At 46.4% G+C, this 22,406-nt stretch overlaps 3 protein-coding genes across 4 annotated transcripts; all 3 read left to right on the top strand.

Annotated features, from left to right (window-relative positions):
- The first annotated feature begins 3,683 nt into the window (after nucleotides 1-3,683).
- LOC110480580 (olfactory receptor OR9H1-like) lies at nucleotides 3,684-4,619 on the top strand. The gene has a single exon (XM_021548619.2). The coding sequence runs from the start codon at nucleotides 3,690-3,692 to the stop codon at nucleotides 4,617-4,619; it is 930 nt and encodes a 309-aa protein (XP_021404294.2). The 5' UTR covers nucleotides 3,684-3,689.
- A 3,082-nt stretch (nucleotides 4,620-7,701) lies between these two features.
- SDR39U1 (short chain dehydrogenase/reductase family 39U member 1) lies at nucleotides 7,702-15,457 on the top strand. 2 transcript variants are annotated; one of them, XM_021548625.3, is made up of 6 exons: nucleotides 7,702-7,732; nucleotides 8,149-8,255; nucleotides 8,564-8,646; nucleotides 9,239-9,360; nucleotides 10,391-10,534; nucleotides 10,745-15,457. In XM_021548625.3, exons 1-6 carry the CDS (start codon nucleotides 7,702-7,704, stop codon nucleotides 11,158-11,160), a joined length of 903 nt encoding a protein of 300 aa, XP_021404300.2. In that variant the 3' UTR covers nucleotides 11,161-15,457. The 2 variants fall into 2 exon arrangements, with proteins under 2 accessions (XP_021404300.2, XP_077644396.1); XM_077788270.1 differs by lacking the exon at nucleotides 8,564-8,646 and having other exon boundaries at nucleotides 7,718-7,732.
- A 4,225-nt stretch (nucleotides 15,458-19,682) lies between these two features.
- Nucleotides 19,683-20,855, top strand: LOC110480579 (olfactory receptor 4D2). Its single transcript, XM_021548618.3, has one exon. It carries the CDS (start codon nucleotides 19,845-19,847, stop codon nucleotides 20,853-20,855), a length of 1,011 nt encoding a protein of 336 aa, XP_021404293.2. The 5' UTR covers nucleotides 19,683-19,844.
- Nucleotides 20,856-22,406: the final 1,551 nt, after the last annotated feature.

Below are 22,406 nucleotides of genomic sequence, written 5' to 3'. Positions count from 1 at the left end.
TTGCTCGATTGTCAGTCATAAAATTTGGAAAGCCATTATATAAAGAACAGAAACATCTATCTAATGCAGATTTATTTAAAACCAAGAATAGAAACACCTATTTCATACAGATTTATTTAAAACTGAGAACAGAAACATCTATTTCATGCAGATTTATTTAGCCTAAATGTGACAGACCTGTGCTGAGAAGAATGCAAGCTTGCTTTTTTGAAAAACAGCTCTGTCCTAGGGTGTCTGAGATACCCAAAGAGGAGTTGTGAGATGCTTTTTCCCTTCCTGGAGTGGCTGCTGCACTCCAGAGCAGTGTTCCCTTAGAGGCTGGGCCCTCACCTGAACCTTATTTCTAAATTTCAAAGGTGAGTGCACTCCTGGAGTCAGAGAAGAGAACACAATTGGTGAAAACTTGCTTTTGTTTAGAGAAGAGAAGCTTTATTGCTTGGGGAGAAGGCAAGGGTGTCTGTTCTATTTTGATAATCTGGAAGGATGTGGAAGAGGTTTTACAGTGACTTCTGTGAGCCAGAGGGAAGTTTGATAAGAGGATCCATGTTCACCCCTGAAAGAATTTCCTACCAAGGTCGTTGGCACAGAAACCAAGAAAGAAAGAAGGATAAATAAGAGAAACCTGCAATTGCCTATTCCAATCAGCACTTTGTTTGTCTCTGGAGACCAATGAGCAAAGTGTAAAATTATGAGCTTTGTAAGAATGGATAAAAAGCATGCAGGCTCTAATGAAAACCGTTTGAAGCCTTCTGAAAATGGAGTGTGTCGCTTTGTGCTGTCTCTGTCTCAACCACAACAGGAGGAAGCAGATTCTAATGGCTAATGAGGTCTTGATTAGGTCCACAGTGCTTTGCTTAGCAGAAAAAAAAAATCTACAAGGGGCAGGAAGGGTTCTGTATAAGAGGCTGTGAAAAAAGTAGGGGTAGAAGACACACAAAAACAGTTTTACACTTTGTTGTTTGCATTTGTTATTTTATTCCTTATATTTTTCTTCTTTTGCAGGCAAATAAAAATGGCACAAGGGAAAAATATCTCATTTGAGATTTCAGATGTCTGCTGTGAAGGTCCAGGACTCTGGAAACATAATCCCTGGTGGTTTTTATGTACACCTATCAAAGTGTATATATAAGCAACATGCTAAGGAGAATGCCCTTAGAAGCAGTCAGAGGAAAGGCCAGTGATGTATTTATTACAAGGGACTACTGAAAAATCAGCTGAGTAGAAAAAATGTTCAGTGTTCTTTGGCAAAGTGTTCAAGAAACCCGAATTCCAGAAAAACCAAACCTGGCTTTAATAACTGTATCACAAGGTATGTGTATTGTGGTGTGTGAAATCTGAGCTTTGCTTTGTTAAATGTAGTGACAGAACTGGACTAAAAGTTGCTGTTTTCTCTTTCTTTTATTATATAGAATGTAGTAATCAGGGCTTATGAATACAGTTAGATCTTCTGGAAATGAGTACATTAGGAAGCCAATATTGAATGTGTGTGCATTCTGGACTTTCTGTTTGACCAGCCAAGAGACAGACAGTTCCAGAGACTTCTCAGGTGAATCAAAAATTTTCTCTTTGCACTGGCTAAAAAAGTATCTCCAGCATCTTCATTGTTAACTGAGGTTTTTGTCAGCCTCTTCAAAAAGCCATTTGCTTAAAGCAGTAGTAATTTTTATTTCAATGAAACAATTTTGGATAGGATGTAGGATATCCTTCAATGGATTATATGTTTGATTATCATGAAATTATTTAATAAGTTAATATCTATTACACTTAAATAATTGACACTTACATGTAAAACCAGAATAAAAAAAAGAATTTAAATATAATTTCAAATAAATAAGCCAAGACCACACACTTGTTAAATGGCTGACCATAATCACACACGATTTTGGTTTTCTTTTACATTATTGTGGACAAAAGTATCTCTTTTTTTCTTATTCTCTTCTGGCTGGCTTTATTTCTTTTCTAACAAAGACAACTACTTCTAAAGGACTGTTTTCCCCCTGTTTTGAACAGGTAAGGTGAGACTGGAAGAATCACACTGTGAATGCATCTGTAATTCTGGAATTTAGGAGTTGTGAGAGTTGTAGACAACAAGCTTGAAAAGGCTTTGACTGGATACTTGACCTTGACTGCCTAAACCTGAGCTCCCTGCACACAAAAACCCAAAATATTTGGATATTTGAGCAAGGTTATACACAGAGAAATTCTTCTCCAAATTTATTTCCCTTTCCTAAGACTTGTGGGTAAATAAGAACAAAGGATTAAATGGAGCAAAGGATTAAATGGAGCAAAGGATTAAATACATTAAATACCTTCTGAGGTTACCTAGAGGTGAGGTTACATTTCAAGGACCATGGAGGGATAGCTGGAGAAATGTGTTAAAATTAATTTAATGCTTTTAAAAGGTTAGGTACATGCTGGAAAATTGTCTAATGAAAATGACAGCAAACCAAACAAAATACTATTTCTGTCACTCAGCTTTTTACACCTACACCCATCTTTGCACAGGCACAACAGTCACACTTCCCTTTAGATCAATGGAGAAAACCAGAAAATCTTAAAATATTATTCATACTTTCTACAGTAAATATTCTAAAGCTGGAGTGTTTATTTCTGGCCACTGAATTTAAAGACTTCCAGACGATGAGTTTTAAAGTAGGCATCAACCATAGAATATTCAAGCCTAGGTGAGAGGACAACTAGCTTGTGAAAATAAAATGACTTAATAGAATTTTAAGGCAATTACTTGAAACATTCTGTCAATTGGTCAATTTTTAACATATTGTGTGAATTAACATTTGAGTAGAGAAAACATTTCAGAAATCTCAATGTTTGAAGGGGTTTTATTCAAGAACATTTATAAAAGAAAAAACTCAGTTTCTCACATGAAAAAAGGCAATTTTTTTTTAAATAATACACTTGTTTTTTCTTAAAACAATTATCCACATGAATACATTTCTTGGCACATATATATTTTCAATTGTTTTGCATCATCTGAAGAAGCATGTTCCCTTGTTCTTTTGTTTACGGGAGAGCAGTCTTTTGTGGGTTAGTTGCAATCTTAGTATCAGATTTTTTTTCCTGCCAGTTGAGTCTGAAATAGGTCTTCATCTATAGAATGAAATGTCTGTTTCTACTTGGTTGTAAAGTTTATTAAACTAAAATAGGTTAGGTAAGCTGCATCCAGAATGTTTCTTTATACTGAAAATAATGTTACCAGATTTTTAGTTTACAAATTACCCTGTAATAGGTGACAAAAATCTGAAGATACGATATATCAATAAATTTGATACCTTTTTATATATCTATATATTTAATTTTATTAATTATTAATTAATATACTATAATAAAACACTATATTATATTTATATAATTAGATTATATATTATTTTAATTAATTATATTCAGTTTTCTTATTTATATTATGTATTATTTAAAATTATATATTATTTATATGATATTATTTTAAAATATTGTAATATTTTATAGTAAATATCTAAATGAATAATATTTATATTATTTTACATTATTCATACATATAATTTATAATATAATTAATTTTATTAATTTATATTTCTTATGTTTCATACATCTCATTGTTTGTCATATTCTTCTATAACTGCTTCTCCAGGCAAACTAGCTGCAATCTCCTGCATCCTAATTTCCTTTTGGAACATCATCTGAAAGCAAAGATGGAAAACCACAGCAGGATGAGTGAGTTCGTGTTGGTGGGGCTCAGATCCCACGCAGGACCCCAAGTCCTGCTCTCTGTTCTCTTCTCCACCATGTACTTTGTCACTGTGGTGGGGAACGTCTGCATGGTGCTCACCATCAGGATGGACCCCAACCTGCACACCCCAATGTACTTCTTCCTGGAGAACTTGTCCGCCTTGGACATCTGCTACTCCTCTGTCATCACTCCCAGGGCAGCACTGGCATTCTTGCTGGGCAGGAGGAGCATTTCCTACGCTGGCTGTGCTTCACAGATGTTCTTCTTCTCTCTCTTTGGCACAACAGAAGCTTTCTTCCTCGCTGTCATGGCTTACGACCGTTTCACCGCCGTCTGCAACCCGCTGCTCTACCAGGTCGTTATGAGCAGGAGGCTTTGTGTGCTCATGGTGCTGGGCTCTTATCTGTCAGGCTGCATCAACTGCACCATCCAGACAGGCTTCACCTTCAGCCTCTCCTTTTGTGGGCACAGAGAAATAAACCACTTCTTCTGTGAAGTTGCTGCAGTGATCCACGCCTCCTGTTCCGACACGTTTGTCAATGAACTCGTCATGCTGGCTGTGTGTGGCCCAATAATTGTGGGCACTGGCCTGGTGGTTTTTGTCTCCTATGGTTATATAGCCATCACAATCATCCAAATGCCTTCAGCTGAGAGCAGGCACCAGGCCTTCTCCACCTGCTCTTCTCACATGGTGACAATCTGCTTGTTCTTTGGGACAGTGTTCTTCATGTATGCTCAGCCTGGAGCTGCATCCTCCCCCAGCAAAAGCAACACCATCTCCATCTTCTACACCGTTGTTATTCCCATGCTGAACCCTTTCATTTACACTCTCCGAAACAGGGAGGTAAAAGGCTCTCTGAAAAAACAGTTAAAAAGGAAAGGGTTTTTTTAGCACCTTTCCTGAAGTTGAGAATGAACTCGGTGTCAAATTTGTAAAATAAAGGACAGAACATTAAAAAAAATACATCAGGACCAGCTTTCAAGAGTCTTTTGTGTCTCTAGTTGGTCAGTAAAAGCAGGAAACATTGAATAAATCAATGTAGTAGCTTTATTTCAACTAAACAATTTTTGATAGGATGTAGGATATCCTTCAATGGACAATATGTTTGATCTTTATGAAATTATTTCATAAGTTTACATCTATTACACTGAAATCATTGATGCTTACACATAAAACCAGAATAAAAATAAGAATTTAAAAGTAAGAATTTAAGTAAAACTGTTAAATGGCTGACCACAGTGACACACAATCCTGACATCTTCTTTTATATTATTTTGGACAACTAAAAAGTATCTCTTTTTTCTTATTCTTCTCTGACTAGCTTTATTTCTTTTCTAGAGCAGATGAAAGTGAGGTTTCATTTAACCACAATTAGACACAATCCATCTGACCTGTAATTTAGAGGCCTCTTATACCAGCATTTTAAAGCCATAATTAACACTATTGGATTGGACAATTTGAAGAGTACCTAAGAGTACTGAACACGTAAAATAGGACACAAACTCAGATTCTGGCAGCAGCTTATTTCTGTGCATTGGAACACAGCCAGCTCAGGTGGAGGCAGCCTCACTCTGCACATCACAGCTAAATTCAGACAAGAGTGAAGCACAGAGATGAGTCTTCCTGTGCAAATAACTCTTTAAGTCTCAAATTTCTAAGTTGGCTCTCATAGAAAACCCATTTCTTCCTTGCTTAGCCCCAGGACATGGCACTTTCATAGAGCTGGTGGCCAGAGGGATAAGGAGAGCTGTGGTGAAGGGAGACACCACTCCTGGAAGTCCTCAAAAGGAGACTGGGCATGGCACTTGGTGCTGTGATTTAGCCCACATGGTGGAGTTCAGTCAAACACAACCATCCTGGAGGTCTTTTCCAACCCTAAAGGTTCTGTGACTGAGTGACAGACTGGGCCTGGGGGAAGGATGATGGATGGATGAGGGATGGATGGATGGATGGATGGATGGATGGATGGATGGATGGATGGATGGATGAGGGATGGATGGATGGATGGATGATGGATGGATGGATGGATGGATGGATGGATGGATGGATGATGGATGGATGGATGCATGGATGAATGATGGATGGATGGATAGATGGATGGATGGATGATGGATGGATAGATGGATTAATGGATGATGGATGGATGGATGGATGATGGATGGATGGATGGATGGATAGATGGATGGATGGATGATGGATGGATAGATGGATTAATGGATGATGGATGGATGGATGGATGGATGATGGATGGATGGATGGATAGATGGATGGATGGATGGATGGATGGATGGATGGATGGATGGATAGATGGATGATGGATGGATGGATGGACAGACAGGTGGTGCAATGGCTATGGCTGTGCAGACAAGGGTAGATGATTAGGTGCACTAAGCAGGGTAGGTAGGTAGAAATATCTCTGGCATTTTTTCCTGCTCCAGAAGAGCCACCAATGTGTACAGATCTTGCCTAGAGGCAGCTGTCACCCTCTATTCTTCACAGGACACGGGTAAAAGGAGCTGACAACACAGGCAACTCTGCATGAAACACAGGCTGCTCCAGCTGCCTGCAGGTGGGAGGCTGTGTCTGCAATGTGTGTTTCATGGCATCTCTAAAGAGACATTTCAAGCCCAGGGGCAGAATTACATCCTTGAAATAATTTCTTTTCCCATGACCCCAAGGACACATGCAAGCAGGTGTCAGAAAGAAGGGAGGCTCAGGGTTAATGAAAACAGCCTCTGCCTAATTCCCAACTGCACCATTCTTCGTTTTCTACTAGCAATATTAAAAACACTTCACGCAATAACAGAGTCATAGAATCTTGGAACATTTTGGGTTGAAAGGAGCCCTAAAACCCACCTTGTTCCACCCTCTGCCATGGCAGGGACACCTTGCAGTGTCCCAGGCTGCTCAAGCCCTGTTTGGTCAGGGGAACCTGGCCTTGGACACTGCCAGGGATCCAGGGACAGCCACAGCTTCTCTGGGCATTCACTCCTGCACTATTAACAAACTGATAAATTGCCCTGACAAACTCCTTGGGTTGCGGTGTCCCTCTGAAACAGAGATTTTTGGAGTTCATTTAAGTTAACAAAATTATTTAAGCATTTATATTCTAGCTTGTAGAGTTATGTGTTGAATTTTAACCTTTTACTTAAGAAATCTGTGCTGTAGTACAAAGGGCATAAGGAAATGCAAATTTCTGAAGCTTATTGCACAAAGAACAATACTTAGGGATGCAAAGAACCCAGGTGAAGAAGCTTCCCTGTCTCTGAGCCTATCAAGACTGACAGACACACACAGATAAACACCAAAGGACCGAAAGCACACACAAAGAGAGAAAGGGTTCAGAAGTTCAGTTATGAGGAAGACCATGATCTTCAGCCTCAGAGACCACCAGAAACCCCTGCAGGGCGACCACAGCAAACCACGCGTGCCCAGAAGCGCGTGGAACTATTTAAGAAATAGCTAATTTATTAAATAGTTTATTATTTAAGAAATAGCTAAATTTAAATTTAGCATGAGAGGAGAGGACAGGCAGGGCCAGGGGTTGAATATGCATGAAAAAGTAGTGCAATGTATTGAATATGGAACAGCTTTGGGAATAAAGTGCGAGTCAGACTGAGGCTCGGGTCACAGGATTTTGGAGAGGTGTCACACTTGTGGCAAGTGCTGACAATACAGAACTACCCCAGGCTGTGGAGTCTATTTATTTATTCCGCGTATCGCTTCACCGCTGCTCAGCCCGGAATCAGGCGCAGCCCCTGGGCCCAGGCGGTCCCCGAGTGTCCCGGGCCGCTCCCCGTGTCCCCGGCCGCTCCCCGAGTGTCCCCGGTCCCGGTCCCGGTCCCAGCCCGGTTCGCCGCCATTCCGGGCGCGGCGCCGCCGCTGGGGCGCGCTGGCCCTTTAAGGGTCCTCCCCGCCGCTGGGGGGCGCTGTGCGCGGCGGGGGCGCACGCGCGGCGGGCGCTGCTCGGCGCATGCGCAGCGCGGCAATGCGGGTGGTGGTGGGTGAGTGCGGCCTGAGGGAGCGGGACTGTGAGGGAGCGGGACTGTGAGGGAGCGGGACTGTGAGGGAGCGGGATCGTGAGGGAGCGGGGCGTGAGGGTGGGGGTCTGAGGATGATGGTGGGGGGGGGCATAAGAGAGCGGCGGTCTGAGGTGGGGGGCCTGAGGGAGCGGCGGTGTGAAGGTGCGGGGCTCCTGAGGGAACGGGGGCCATGAGTGCAGGAGTGGCGGGCGGAACGGAGTTTTGGGAAGGGGCAGGCGGGCCTGGATTGCGGGTGCTGCCCGCCGCCTCTCCGCCCGAGTGTGGCGCTGGCCAAGTGCGCGGGCAGTGCTGCTGCAGCCCCAGGCAGGGCCGCCCCTGCTGCGGGCGGTGATGGCCCAGGGCTGCAGCCGTGACGGCTTCTCTGTCTCCCTCACCAGGTGGCGGGACAGGCTTCGTGGGCAGAGCCCTGACCCAGCTGCTGCGGAGCCGAGGGCACCAAGTGACCCATGTGTCGCGACAAGGGGGCAAGGATCGGATCACCTGGGTATGAGATGATAGTGCTCGCAGCAGGGGGAATGTGACAGGGCTCTGGCTTTCCATGGCATAGAGGGACCCTGCCATGGGAGGCCTAACTCCTCTGGATGTTCTTTTGCTGGGTGCTCCGTGGGTCACAATCATTGGAATGGGTCCTGCTGTAGCTCCGAGAAGGAAAACCATATCCATTTGTGCTTGTCTCTGCAAATGTCAGGAAGAAACTGGCTGAAGTTCTTGGGAGCCTGCTGTGCTTATTTGCAGGCAAGGCTTGAGCAGAGGGGAGGCCTGATGTGTGATGTCTCTGTCACCCCTGCCTAGGAGGAGCTGTCCCACTCTGGGCTGCCCCCGTGCGATGCTGTGGTCAACTTGGCTGGTGAAAATGTCCTCAACCCTTTCCGCAGGTAACTTGATGTTCCACATTGCTGTTGGGACAAGGTGGAGGTAAGAAAGGCCACTGTTGTCAGAGAATGTGGAAAGGGAGGAAATAACATGATCAGGAAGCTCTTGAGTTAACCAGCTGCTGACATTTGCATCCTCAAGTACCCAGAACATTTCTGTGGGCCTGGTAGGTTCTGAGAGACCTTTGGAAGAAAGGTTCCCTCCTGGATCTACAGCTGGAGGTCAGAAATGAGAAAATGAGTTCCACATTTCCAAAAGGACATTAGGTGCTGTGCCTACATTTGTTAATGCAAAATTAGAACCAAAGTTTCACTTCTAGGAGGATCACCAGCTTTGGTGTCTAGCTCATTTGCTGACTTTGTCTGAAGGCAGTCCAAACCCTACAATCTTGTAAGGGAATTGAAGAGCCACCATCTTCCAAAGTTCCCCTGCCTTTGTGCTGAAAGATGTCACATCCTCCCTTTGCTCTGGAGTGAGGGGAGTTCCTGTGCTCTCTCCTGTGCTTGTGAGCTGGTGCTGGCTGGGTTCCCCCTTGGTGGTAGTGTTCCCTGGGGTGTCCTTGTGAGGTGTTTAATCCCTGGCTCCCTTTCCCAGGTGGGGTGATGCCTTCTGCAGGGAGATCATCAGCAGCCGGGTGGAGACCACGAAGGCCTTGGCCGAAGCCATCGCTGCTGCTGAGCAGCCCCCCCGTGCCTGGGTCCTCGTCACTGGCGTAGGTATTGGTTGGGCCTGGCCAAGACAGCACTCCTGCTGACCTGGAGAGGCTTTACCTGCAGAAAACACAGTTCCTCAGGAGCACCTGCCTTGCCTTGAAATGTCAGCTTTACTGCCATCAGTGCCACTGCACTTAGGCAAGCCTTGCTAAGCTTTTAGTGCTGCTGGAGAGGAATTTGGGTCCCTGTGCTTTGTCTTGGTGTCATTAGGGCAGAAGCTTTTCTGTGTTTTCCTGTGAAAGCCTTTAGGAATCCCATAGAATCAGTTTGTGTCAGTAAGGCCTCAGCTGAAGCCCTGTGCATTATCTCCTACTTCCTGCTGGCTGCAGTCTTTAAAGCTGAGGTTTATCTTTAGAGCTGCCATGGTTTATCCTCTGTGAAGCCCAATATTAAAGCAGAAACCTTCCAGTCAGCTCAGTGTGTTCCTTGCAGGCCTGTTTGGGTTTTGGGGCTGCCTTGAGTGTTAGTGCATCCTGCTAAACCTGTAGAGCACATTGGTAGTTCAAAAACTTGTCAGCATTGCCATCAGAGACCCTGTGCTGTTCATGTGAGGATGTCCCAGTTCTCACAGAATCCCAGAATGGTCTGGGTTGGAAGGGGCTTTAAAGCCCATCCAGTGCCACCCCTGCCATGACAGGGACACCTTCCGCTATCCCAGGTTGCTCCAAGCCCTGTCCAGCCTGGCCTTGGACACTTCCAGGGGTGGGCATCCACAGCTTCTCTAAGCAGCCTCTAAGCCTCCCCACCCTCACAGGGGAGAATTTCTTCCTTAACTGACTTTCAATTTGAAGCAATTTCCCCTTGTCCTGGCACTCCAGGCCCCTGTAGACTCTCTCTAGCTTTCTTGTTGGCTCCCTTCAGGTACTGGAAGGTTGCAATTAGGTCTCCTTTCCAGGCTGAACAATCCCAGTTCTCTCAGCCTTTTCTCACAGGGATTCTGGGCTCCTGGAGGCAGAGAAGGTGGTCTAATGGGGAAGGAGGGGGCTTGGTGTCATCATTCAACCCTGAACCCCTTTCTGCTGTCAACCTGCAGGTTTTTACCGGCCCAGCCCCACAGCTGAGTACACCGAAGACAGTCCAGGAGGGGATTTTGACTTCTTCTCACGCCTGGTGAGCTCGTGGGAGGCTGCAGCTCTCATCCCTGGGAGCCCAACTCGTGGTGTTGTGGTGAGACCAGGTGAGATGGGGCATCTTGCTTAGTAATGGTGACTGCTTTACTGCTGGGGCAAGAGTGGGAAGAGGTGGGTAAAGGCCATCAGTTCTTCTGTCTCTCCTTGCTGGGGTCCTGTTCCAGCCCTCTAAGGATTCTCGTGCTTGTAGGTCTGTGTGTGAAGGGGCTTTTGCCCTTTGGGCAGGGGCACCTGGTCTCACTGTGTTCTCCCCACAGGTGTAGTGCTGGGTCGAGATGGCGGTGCCATCGCTCAGATGCTCCTACCTTTCCGTCTGGGACTTGGAGGCCCCATGGGCTCTGGACTCCAGCCCTTCCCGTGGATCCACATTCAGGACCTGTCTGGGATTGTGTGTCATGCCCTGGAGAAGGAGTCTGTGCAAGGCATCCTCAACGGCGTTGCCCCATCCTCCCCTGGCACCTCCAATGGCACCTTTGCCCGGGAGCTGGCGGCAGCCCTGGGGTGCCCGGCGCTGCTGCCGGTGCCCGCCTGGGCCGTGCGGGCTGTCTTTGGGGCAGAGCGGGCGGTCATGCTGCTGGAGGGACAGAGGGTGCTGCCCAAACGCACCCTGGAGAGCGGCTACTCATTCATCTTCCCTGAGCTGCCTGCAGCCCTGAGGGACATCGTGGCTTAAGGCCTGCCCAACCGGGCTGGGCCCTCTTTGTGTGAGCTCACATGCCTTCCCATCAAAGAGGGGAGTCCTGCCCCTTGGCACTTCCCCATCCACATACAGAAGGGGTGAGCAATCCTTTCCCCCTGTATCTCCCTGTGTGCATCCCCAGTTAGGAATCATCCCTCTTACTGCCACATGAATTTTAACATTACCTGCATATGGGGAAGGGCATGAGCACCTCAAAGGACTGTCACTGTGGAATTGCCCATCTTCCCTTTTGCATGGTGTGTGAACAGCTGGCAAAGCAGCTGGGGGTGTAATGTCTTCTCCCCTGAGAGATGTGCAGCAGAAAACTCATCCTAATGCTGTTGTAATTCCTCCATGGTAGTGGAAATCGCCCTTCCTGTTTTTCCCCATGATGACAGGCAAAGAAGAGCATAAGTCTCTTTCTTGGTCGTGGTGGTTGTGGGAGAAGATCCATCTTAGGGTGCTGAATAGAGATTGCATGGAGACTGCCCTCTCTTTTCTTGTGGCTGGTACCAAGTTGATGTGTCAGTACCTTCAGCTGAGTCTAGCCTGAAGAGTTACACCCTTCCATGGTTCCACACCCCTTGTGCTATGGCAGGGATGAGGGAGAACCCTGTTTTGCCAGCCTGCAGGGGAAAGGGTGACACAAACTGCCCCTGGACTGCTTTGCCTTGGCTGAGTGCCCATGAGATCTGTTTGAGCTCAGGAGAGCTGGGTGGTACATCACTGTGTGAGGCAGTGCAAGTCACAGTTTTATTCTAAAGGAACATTTCAGCTATTGCCTTCATTGTGCTTAACTGAGACTAGGGTGGTTTTCTTTTATTGATCCCATGAGGTGTTGCTTGTGTTCAGGGTGTTCCCCTGACTGGGCACTGGGGATATCCAAGCTGCCTGGTCTGCCTTGGGAAGCAGTACCTCTTCCCTAGTAAAGCAGATTGTAATTTCATCATCTCGTAGTGACAGAAAATATATCCATGTGCTTCCCTTGACCCAATTCCATGTCCTGAAGTGGGTTGCAGTGTGTGAAGTCCACAAAGCAGTGAAGTTTATTATAGCAGTACTTCTGGAGAAATACTCCTAGTGTGATGTAAAGTAGGGCTAGAAAATGCAATTCAAAGGCACTTCAGGCAGATAAAGACCATCCAGAAGAACAGCAGACTACATATTGCTGGTTTATGCCATGCTGTAATCAGAGTAGCTGAAGGATCAGTTTTGGTGAAGTCTAGATGCCCCACTCTCCTGACTCTGCTCAGTACATACTGGAGACAGAATGGCAATCTGCTGGCTTTCCAGGCAGGAAAATTAGAGTGGGACTGCAGATGGAACTGGAGATAGTCCCCGCAGTTAGTGTCAGCAGCCAGGTGAAATGGGACTTTGGGAATAGTCATGAAAGCAACATGGTTTGAGATAGATGTGGGTTGCTTGGACTTTGTCTTTGCTGCCTGTAAGTTAGGTGCAGCTTCCTTCCTTTTCCCAAGAGCTTCAGTTTCCTGCCCATGAGAGTAGGCTGACATACTCTGAGATACAGACCCAGTTCCTTGTGGGCCAGTGCAATGGGGACAGTCAGCAGTGCTGCTTTAGTTATTTCAGCTGAGCTTTTAGAGCCTCAGGCTTCAGAGCTTCCTCAGATGATGTGGTCTGCAGCATCCTTTCGTTAGCCAGCCCAGTTAATTGCTGTACCTCTATAAACCTTGATGATTGCAATGGCTTTGGATTGTGATTAGAAATGAGAACAGCTGTGGCTGGAGAAGAACTGCCACCTTCAGCTCTTCCGAAAGAGGTTTTTTGTATCCCACAGAAGACTGCCACTAAGCAGAGCTCCCAGGCCTTGGACTCTGTGCCTGGATGTGGGACTCAGGATCTTTGAAAAGTTGCCTCTGCATGGTGTTTGTGTCTTAAATACATCACAGGTTTAAATGAGCTCCTGTCATGTGAATCTGTACATGGGATGTGGAAGCACTATCTTCTGAGTGCAGTTAAGACTCATCATGATAAATCTGTGCATGCCCCGTGCCCCTTTCTCTGCAGTAGAGACAGAAAAGGTGCATGTTTGGGTGACAGCAGGCTGAAATCTCGATTGGATGTGTCTAGTTTTGGTGACCTTTGGTCCCCAGGCTGCAAGGCCATGTGATCCTGAGTACAGGCACTGTGTTACCTCAGTGCTGCCATTGCAGTGCTCAGGGCTACCAGAGTGTTTCTGCAGGCATGTCTGAGCCAATGCTGTGCCCCTCTGCCTTGGGCCAGGTGTCTCTGTTCCTTTAGAGGTGAATGCTTTTGTTAAGCCATGTGAGAAGCAGCTGCTGCCTTCAGCAGCTGTGACTTGGGACCCTCCTGTGTGGCCATGGACATCCCAGCCTGGGGACCCAGGGCCCTCCTGTGTGGCCATGGACATCCCAGCCTGGGGGCCAGTACCTAGGATCAGCCAGCTCTGATGCTGAGCTGCTGTCACTCACAGACATGTGGACAATGACACACAGATGACACTGACATGGCTGTTAGACAGCCCCTGCCGATGTGCTGCTGTTAGCAGCACCCCCACACAGGATGCAGGTGACACATTGGCATCATGCATGGTGGGGCTGGCAGACTCAGGTGACACCCTCAGAGTTCACAAGGATGTACACACTCAAAAATCCTTTGAGCACTAGCGTGACCCTTCTGTCCACCCAGCACTCCAGCAGGGTCCACAGGACCCCGCAGGACCACGGACCTCCTGACCCATCCCACAGGTCCTCTCCTTGTCAGCTCCTCCAGCTTGACACACCAAAGACAGCATCACTCAGATGCTTATCCCAAAGGCACACTATGCTTGCAGGTATCTCCAGGTACCACGATGAATCCCTTGCCCTCCTGATAACCCTGCCCATACCTGGAGTCTCCTACTTGCCAGCTGCTCTGAATTTCTGCTGCTGCATACACACCTGGCTTGTGGGTGTACACAGAGTTACCTCTCCCAGAATCAGCAGACATGCTGTGAGTCCTACTCCAGCTGCTGGCCTGCAGCCCCTCGCTGCCCTTGTTCATGCTTGCCCCACAGCAGCTGCTCTTGTGGGCATGGAGTATTCCTGCCTCAGGGGCTGTAGGGTGAGTTCCCACTGGCTCCAGGAGCTGCTACCACAGGCCGGGTCTCTGCTCTCCCTGTCTCCCTGTGTGACTGCAGGAACTGGCCCCAAATCCACACATGCTGGCTGCCCAGCAGCTGGCACTGGTCCTTGCAGTGCACAGATGGGACCCTGGCAGGCTGCACAGAGAGTTACAGAAGGATTAAATAAACTAGGACTGTGGTGGTCAAGTGTAGAGCACAGCCAGAGTAGCAGTAACTGGTGCAGGCTGACACCCAACCAGCCTCTTATAACCTTTTTCTGTTTAACCTCTCCTGGCTGCTCCCTGTCCTTGTGTAGTTCCTCAACGGCTGACATCCCAGTTTCCATCATTCAACATCCTGGACACTGAGCTTTGCATCGTGATTATCACTTGCAAAGTCCTAGGCTGCCTATGGCTTGAGAGCTCATCAGCTAGTGTGAGTATGCCGTTTGTTTCTTGTAACTTGCCTTGTAAATGCTAATTGGCCAGGTTTTATGGCTGTGTCTCCTATTACTTCCCTACTATAAAAATAAATGTTCTCAGCCTCGTACATCCTTACCCCTTTGCGTGGCTGATTAGGTTTGTTCTCATTACATCCTCCCCATCACATGTCTGGTTTATCTCTGCCTTTTATGACTCCTTTGAGCAGATACCCCTAAATTAGCTGACATGCTCCTTTCACATCCGCTGACACTGCCCGCTGCTGCAGGGCTGGACAGAGGCTGCACTCTTCACTCCCCTGGGGCCTGAATGGGGCTCCTCATGGGCTGTACTCACGGGCAGTGATCCCTGTGGGCAAGGCAGGGGCTGTGTGTGCCAACAGGGGCTGCAGTCACTGCTCCTCCAGTAGAGGCAATAGGCAGGAACACATTGAGGCACTTAGGATCAATAACAGCTCTGTGTCAGTTTGTACAGGCAAGCCCAGTGTCTGGCTGTGATAGCCACATCTCTCCAGGCACCAGGGACTTCTGTGGCCAGGCTGATCCTGGAGTTTTAATCTCATCTGGCAGAGCAGAGTGGTCTGCACTGGTGCCTTGCTTTGGGGTTACCTCTGGGCTGACTGCTAAGTTGCAACACAGTATTAAAGACAGCAAGGCTTAATTCAGAGTTTTCAGTCATAGTTCTGCACCTTTTGTATTGTCTGCCCTACACATTCTTTCACAAACTGTAAGACACTGATTTCTAATTAAAGTTGGTGTTTCCCTTCCTTCTGCCCCTTCATTTCCGCTGAACCATGGACTTAGTAAAGCCTTGGACTCAATTTTCCACAGTGCTCTCCTGGAGACACTGGCTGCTCATGGCCTGGGTGGGCACACTCTCCACTGGCTACAGACCAGTCTGGGCAGCTGAGTGCCAGGAGTGGTGGGGAAGGGACGTAACTGCAGCTGGTGGCCCATCACAGCTGGTGTTCCCCAGGGCTCAGTACTGGAGCCAGTCCTGTTTAGTATCTTTCATCAGTGATCTGGATGGGGGCATTGAGTGCATTCTGCCCAGTGAGCTGGCAGACAGCAGCTTGGATGGTGGCTTTGGGAGGGTGGGAAGGCTCTGCACAGGGGTCTCTGGCTGGATCCATGGGGCAAGGCCAGTGGTAGAAGGCTCATCAGGGCCAAGTGCTGGGTCCTGCACCTGGGTCACAACAAGCCCATGCAGTGCTCCAGTTTAGGGAAGAGGGCCTGGAAAGCTGGAAGGACCGGACCGGGGTGTGCTGGTTGACAGGTGCTCAAGATGAGCTCACGTGTGCCCAGGTGGCCAAGCAGGCCAATGGCACCTGGCACCATGGACACATGGGCACTGTGACTCCAGCTGCAGCCCACATAGGCACACAGAATGGAGATCCCTCACCCAGACAGGAAATCCTGACTCTGCTGAGCAGGAGCAGGGCATGGCCACACAAGTGTTGTTCCTCCCCTAAACATCCCTAGTAAATCTTAGAACCATCTGAGATGCTTTTCTCCCTCCATTCCACAATGGTCCTTTATCTCCTGGGCATTAGCTCTGCCTCAGTCTGTGAGCTGACCCAGAAGCTGTTCCCACTGACTCCTTGGAACAGGTAGCACACCCAGCTCTGGGGCTGCTGGATCTCCTGGGGACAGCTCTTGGAAGAGGTGGATCAGTGTCCATTTCTCTGGTTAGGTTACTGTGGTGGCTCTGGTACTGCTGGTGGGCATCTGTGCCATTTGTGTATGTGTAGACCAAGTTTTTATTGTATAACCAGAAAAATTCACTTTGCAAAGGTGCAGAGAAGTGTTTTAGAATCACTGCCCTGAAGGCTTTACTGATAGAAAAATCCTGTAGCAATGACTGAACTTTTATTTCAAAGCACAGTTGAACACAGCCTCCAGGGCAGCAAGTCTATGGTTGGGAGAATTGTAATTTGCATTTTTTCATCTTGCAAGGGGGAGAAGTGACTACACTGCCATGAAAATTCCCATATTAGTTCTCCAATTATCACAAGGTTTCTTCATCTGCACGTGGTCCTAATCCACATGACATGAAGCACTACAAGAACTTTTTAATTAGCCCCACGGTGACAAAATCTAGTTTTGCTAATTATATTATTGTTACTGTTTTGGAATGACCAGAAGTGCAAGGTGATTTGGGATTTTGCTTTCTTCTTAAATCCCATCATTTCCCTTAACAAAGGCATCAGGAATCCTATAGGGGAAGGTTGTTGGAGTCTTCTGTTGGAGGTAGGTTTGCATCTCCTGCTCCTCTGATTAGAGCTGTGCTGTTTTATCTTGTAACTTGAGAATCTCATAGCTTGTGTGAAGTTGGATCACAGAAACGGGAGTTTGCTGAAGGTATTTGCTCTTTCTGCCAAAAATACTGGAAGGATGAATAATTCCACATGCTACCAGTGGCAGTGATTAGACTGCGAAAGAGGAAATCACCTGAAAATGCTTGTTTATCACTTTTAATATATAATCTTATTTAACAGAGTCAGCTTCAGAGACACTCCCCATGTGTCGGGAGATGTCTGAGGGAAGGCAGGCATGAGTCATACCTGTCTCAGCATTTCTGTATTTCAGGTTTTTGCTGGAGCTCAATCTTACTTTTATGGTAGAGAGATTACTGAGGAGAAAGGCTGGATTACAATTGAAAGCAAATTGCTTTTTCTGTCCCCCAAGCTTCTGTGAAAATACTATTTTTTAATGGGAAATCAGAACAAAGAATCCACAGTATTAATTGTGGATTGTTAGAAAAAGTGGCTTTCCTTTTTGGATCTGTGGAAAAAAATCTGCAACTTTTAAGCAGAAAATAGGATTAAGTATATAAGGCTTTAAAATGGTATTATTCACTGACAGTAAGGTGGAAACTGTTATGGGAAAAAATTACAGTATCCCTGCAGGGTATTCACCAGAGGCAATTGAAATGTGCAGGAAGTTCTCATTTCTACAATTCTCTGAAATTCCATTTTTGGGAATAGTTTAACAGTTTATAGGGGGAAATAAAAAAAGTTGTGGTTTATTCCACATGTGGCTTTTTCTTTTAAGAAATTAGATTTTTGTTTCAGCAGCCAAATAGAGGTAATAATTTCCCATCAGGGAGATGGTTCAATTATCTTGGGCTGTGGGTGCCGATGAGCAGCTGCCATCTTCTCTTAGAACTTCCCCACAGTGTCTCCAAATTCACTGAATATTACAACAGTATTTTTCCAGAACTGGAGACACTGTGATTTTTAACTCATGCCATTTATCTGACTGAAAAGAAGTTTGTAAACGGACTGTGATGCAGAGATCTTTGTAATAATCTAATGCATGAGAAGACCAGAAGTTGGGAATAAATTGGGGTTGAGACTGAGCTGCCCATGGAGCCAAGGAGGAGTAGCCTGGCCACAGTGATGTTGCTTTAGGGTGAGTACATTCCCTCTGCAGACTTCTTGACTCTGATGGGAGCTGACACAGCCACATCCCCTGTCCTGATTTATTTTTTAGTGCACAGATCACCTGGCCTAATGTGGACTTACATGTCCAGGCAGCCCCAATGGTGGGAGTGGAGGATTAGGGAAAGCAGGTCCTGTGTGGGTGACTCTTTTGTCTCTATTTACACAGAGAGCCCCTGCAGCTCCATGGATGAGCTTCAGCTCAGCCTAACTTGCAAGTCCCTGCTTTAGGTGAAGTGCATTCCAGGCAGAGGTGCTGCTTCCCAAGGTGAGTGGTGTGGATGGTGTTCTAGAGGGAAGGGATGCCATACAGAGGAGCCCTGACAGGACAGAAGTGGGCTGGGGCAAACCTCAGAAAGTTCAACAAGGCCAAGCACAGGCTCCTGCACATGGACCCCAGTCCCAAGGCTGGGCAGTGCATGGATTGAGAGTAGCCCTGCAGAGGAGGACCTGAGGATGTCTGGTGCATGAAAAACTTGATATGTCCTGTCAATGTCCACTCACAGCCCAGAAACCAATCATAGCCCGGGCTGCATCAAAAGCAGCATGGCCAGAAGTCCAGGGAGATAATTCTGCCCAAAAACTCCTGAGACCCCACCTGCAGAATGGTGTTCACCTCTGGGTCCATGGACCTGCACAAATGGACCGTGGAGCTCCTGATCCAAGGAGGGCCACAGATAAATTCAAGAGGTTGGAGCACCTCCCCTGTGAGAACAGGCTGAGAGAGCTGGAGTTATTTAATGTATGGAGAGAAGAGAAAGCTCTGGGAAAACCTTTCAGCAGCCTTCCAGTACCAAGAAGTGGCCTACCAGAGAAATAGAGAGGGACTTTACACAAACTCATGTGGTGATAGAAGTTGTTGAGGACAGCAAAATGGGGAAAACAGTCAGTACACTGGATGGCAAGACTGGTATTTGTAGGGACAGTTTGGAGAAATAGGTTGACATGAACATTATAAAGCCTGACATAAATAAATATGTCATCTTGCATCTGGGAAAGGGCAAGCCTGTGCAGTCAGCAGAGACTGGGGCCAGGAAGCAGCTTTGTAGATAATGGCCCTGGTAGACAAACAGCTGAATAGGAGATGGGAATGTGTTCCTCTGTCACAGAAGGTGACAAACATCTTCAGCTCTGCTAGCAAAGGTCTGGCCAGCTGGTGCAGGGTCCCAGCCCTCCTCAGTGCAGGACTGAGCCAAGACCCCAGCACTCCAGGACAAGAAAGGCAGTGGTACATACACTGGACTGACTTCCTTGGAGGGCCTGCAAATGAATCACTGGGCTGGTTCAAGGAGAAGCTGAGAGAACTGGGTTTGTTCACCATACAGGAGAGAAGGCTAAGGGGAAACCTCATTTCTGTGTATAACTAGCTGATAGATGAGGATACAGAGGAGATAGAGCCTTCCTGGAGGTGTACAACAATAAGATGGAAGGCAAGAGAGATTAATTGGAACATCCTAAGTTCTCACTAAATGTAAGGGAATTTGTTTTGGTTTTTCTTTTTTTGTTTTGCTTTGTTTTTGTTTTTGTTTTTTTTTTTTTTTTCCCCTATAAGACTGGTTATATACTTGAATAGTCCACAGAGCTTGTGAGATTTGATGACTTCCAGAAATCCCTCCCATAAATTATTCTATGATTCTATGTCTTATTAATTCTTTAGTCCAACACATATTTATAGTCATCTTTATTGCTCTTGTTTGTGCAGGGATAAAGAATGGAATCAATGAACATCACCACCACTGTGACAGAATTTGTCCTGTTGGGCCTGACACAGAGCCACAGGCTGCAGTATTGTCTCTTTGTGGTCTTCTTTCTCATCTATGTAATAACCTGGCTGCTGAACTTCACCATCATTGCCACTGTGGCTGTGGATCACCAGCTCCACACCCCCCAGTACTTTCTCCTGGCCAACCTGGCTTTCCTTGACATCAGTGACTCCTCAGTCAATACTCCCAAGCTGCTGTCAGGCCTCCTCACCCAGCACACAATCATCTCCTTCAATCAGTGTTTCCTCCAGATGTTCTTCTTCCATTTCATTGTGGGAGCGATGTCGTTTTTGCTCCTGGGGATGGCGGTGGATCGGTACGTGGCCATCTGTGAGCCACTGCGCTACCTGGCCATCATGAACTGCAACACCTGCACAGGGCTGCTGGCAGCTGCATGGTTGGGTGGATTTCTTCATTCTGTTACACAAACTGCTTTTCTTCTCCAGCTGCCATTGTGTGGCCCAAATGTACTGGACAATTTCTACTGTGACGTCCCTCAAGTCATCAAACTGGCCTGCACTGACATTCACAAGGCTGAGCTCCAGATGGTGTTTAACAGTGGAGTGATCCTCATCAGCCTTTTTGTAATCTTGATTATTTCTTACATTGTCATCTTGCTTAAGATAAGGATATGCATTGTAGAAGGGAAGCGAAAAGCTCTGTCTACCTGTGGAACACAGATAACTGTTGTGAGCTTAATATTCATCCCCTCCATCTTCACCTATGCCCAGCCTTATAAGAAATACCCTGGGGAAAAGGTGGCCTCCATTGTTTACACTGTGGTCACTCCAATGCTAAACCCACTGATCTACACACTGAGGAACGCTGAGATGAAAAAGGCCATCAGGAGAACACTGGGGAAAATATTTCTGTCAGCAGGAATGCAGAAACCAGAGCAGACAGTAGATCCAAAGACATCAAATCTGGTGTTCTCACAACAAAACTGTGATCACCACTGATGTTCCTGCTCCTTCAATAAGTGAGCAACTTTCTAGATGTGAGGTGGGGACAACATTCGCCTCCCATCAGTTTAGGAAGGTCAGTCACATGGAGTGTGCAGCATGGTGGAATGTCTAGGGCCTAATAAAAATCTGCAGTAGATCACCTGCAAAGCCATCTCCATGACACACCAAACCCTAAACCAGTACAAACACCCTGGCACTGACCGTGCAAGGGCCCTTCCCACAGCCCCGTTCTCTGCTCTGGAAACCACAGCTGAGCCTTGCTCTGCAGCATGTCTCACTTCTCTTCAGCACTCCTCTGTGCTTTTATCTCTAAGTTAGCACTGATGCCTTACTGACTTGCAAATAAAACAACACACTTTGGGGATAAATATTTGTATGGGGGGGAATATAAAGGTTGGTGTTTCTTGGAGGCCCCCAGGGGCAGACAGGGAAAATATCCACAAAATACTCACGCCCCACAGAGTTTATAAGTTTAGCAAATAAGAGTAATTGACAAAAATCACCAATTAGGAGCACAAGAGGTGATGCAATTTTCCCCAGTTCAACTTTCTCTGAATCTTCCCCTCTCAGACAAAAACTCAACTTTGTTTATAGAAATAAGTCTGGAAGATGTGGTTCCTAGGGAGAGCTAAGATGGGTTAGGGGCCTTGAAATGTGTTTTATCTTTCTGTCTATCAGGGCAGGGAAAAGTACTGGGAAAACTATACAATGATAGGCTGCAGGGATATAAATATATGTACAATGAGTAGAGAGAATATACAAAAGAAAAAAGGAACAAAATCAATTTGGCATCAGCACAATGGCATCTGCACATTCCTGCATTAGTAACTTCAGTAATGTAACTTCAGTAACTTCATCAGCAATGCTGAGATAGTGAAAAAAGCATTCTGAAAATGCTTTAGAGGGAGAAAATTCTCAGATCTGTAAGGATTATTTAGGTCTAGAGCTGTTTGAGTTTAATTCCCTTAGAGAGACAAGTGAGAAATGAAATCCCTCTTGACAGTAGAAACAAAAATCTCCCACAAAACATATAAACAAATGATAGGGAGAGAAACTGCTAAGAGGAAGTAGAGCTCAGAATAATAAAAGGGAAAAAAAGAGAAAAGAAAGTAATAAAAGCAAACGAGAAAAAACCTCCTTATGTGACTTTCTGATGCTTTGTTAAAGGTCAAAATTTCATGTCATGTCTTGAAATAAAAACATTTCTCAATATTCTTTATTTTCTCCATTCTTCCTTCCTTCCATGGAGGGCTGAAGGCTCATTGTGCTGGCTGTGTGTGTAAATTGAGTGATGTTTATTTCTCTAACTGCAAATCCTGACTCATCTGCCTGCCCAAATGTCAGCACTGGCAGCAGAGGCTGCACCCAGACTGCCTCTGATCTGAGCTGCTGCACTCACTGCCTGCTGGGAGAGGAATATTTGTGCCAGAGACTGGGGAAGGGTTTGTCTCTGCATCCTTTAGCTAAAGTTTTCTCTGTCTCTTCAGTGTGCTGGCTGCTTCTGGCTCCAGGGGTGATAATTATGGAATTGTGGAATCAGCTGTG

The sequence above is a fragment of the Lonchura striata genome, chromosome 25, assembly GCF_046129695.1.
Source record: "Lonchura striata isolate bLonStr1 chromosome 25, bLonStr1.mat, whole genome shotgun sequence".
Lineage (NCBI taxonomy): Eukaryota > Metazoa > Chordata > Aves > Passeriformes > Estrildidae > Lonchura > Lonchura striata.
This window is presented reverse-complemented; position numbering and strand designations above follow the sequence as displayed.

Coding starts and splice junctions, on each gene's coding strand:
- SDR39U1 (XM_021548625.3), top strand. CDS start 7,702: ATGCGCAGCGCGGCAATGCGGGTGGTGGTGG. Junction 7,733..8,148: donor GGCAATGCGGGTGGTGGTGG/GTGAGTGCGGCC, acceptor CTCCCTCACCAG/GTGGCGGGACAGGCTTCGTG. Junction 9,361..10,390: donor GGTCCTCGTCACTGGCGTAG/GTATTGGTTGGG, acceptor GTCAACCTGCAG/GTTTTTACCGGCCCAGCCCC.
- LOC110480580 (XM_021548619.2), top strand. CDS start 3,690: ATGGAAAACCACAGCAGGATGAGTGAGTTCGTGTTGGTGGGGCTCAGA.
- LOC110480579 (XM_021548618.3), top strand. CDS start 19,845: ATGGAATCAATGAACATCACCACCACTGTGACAGAATTTGTCCTGTTG.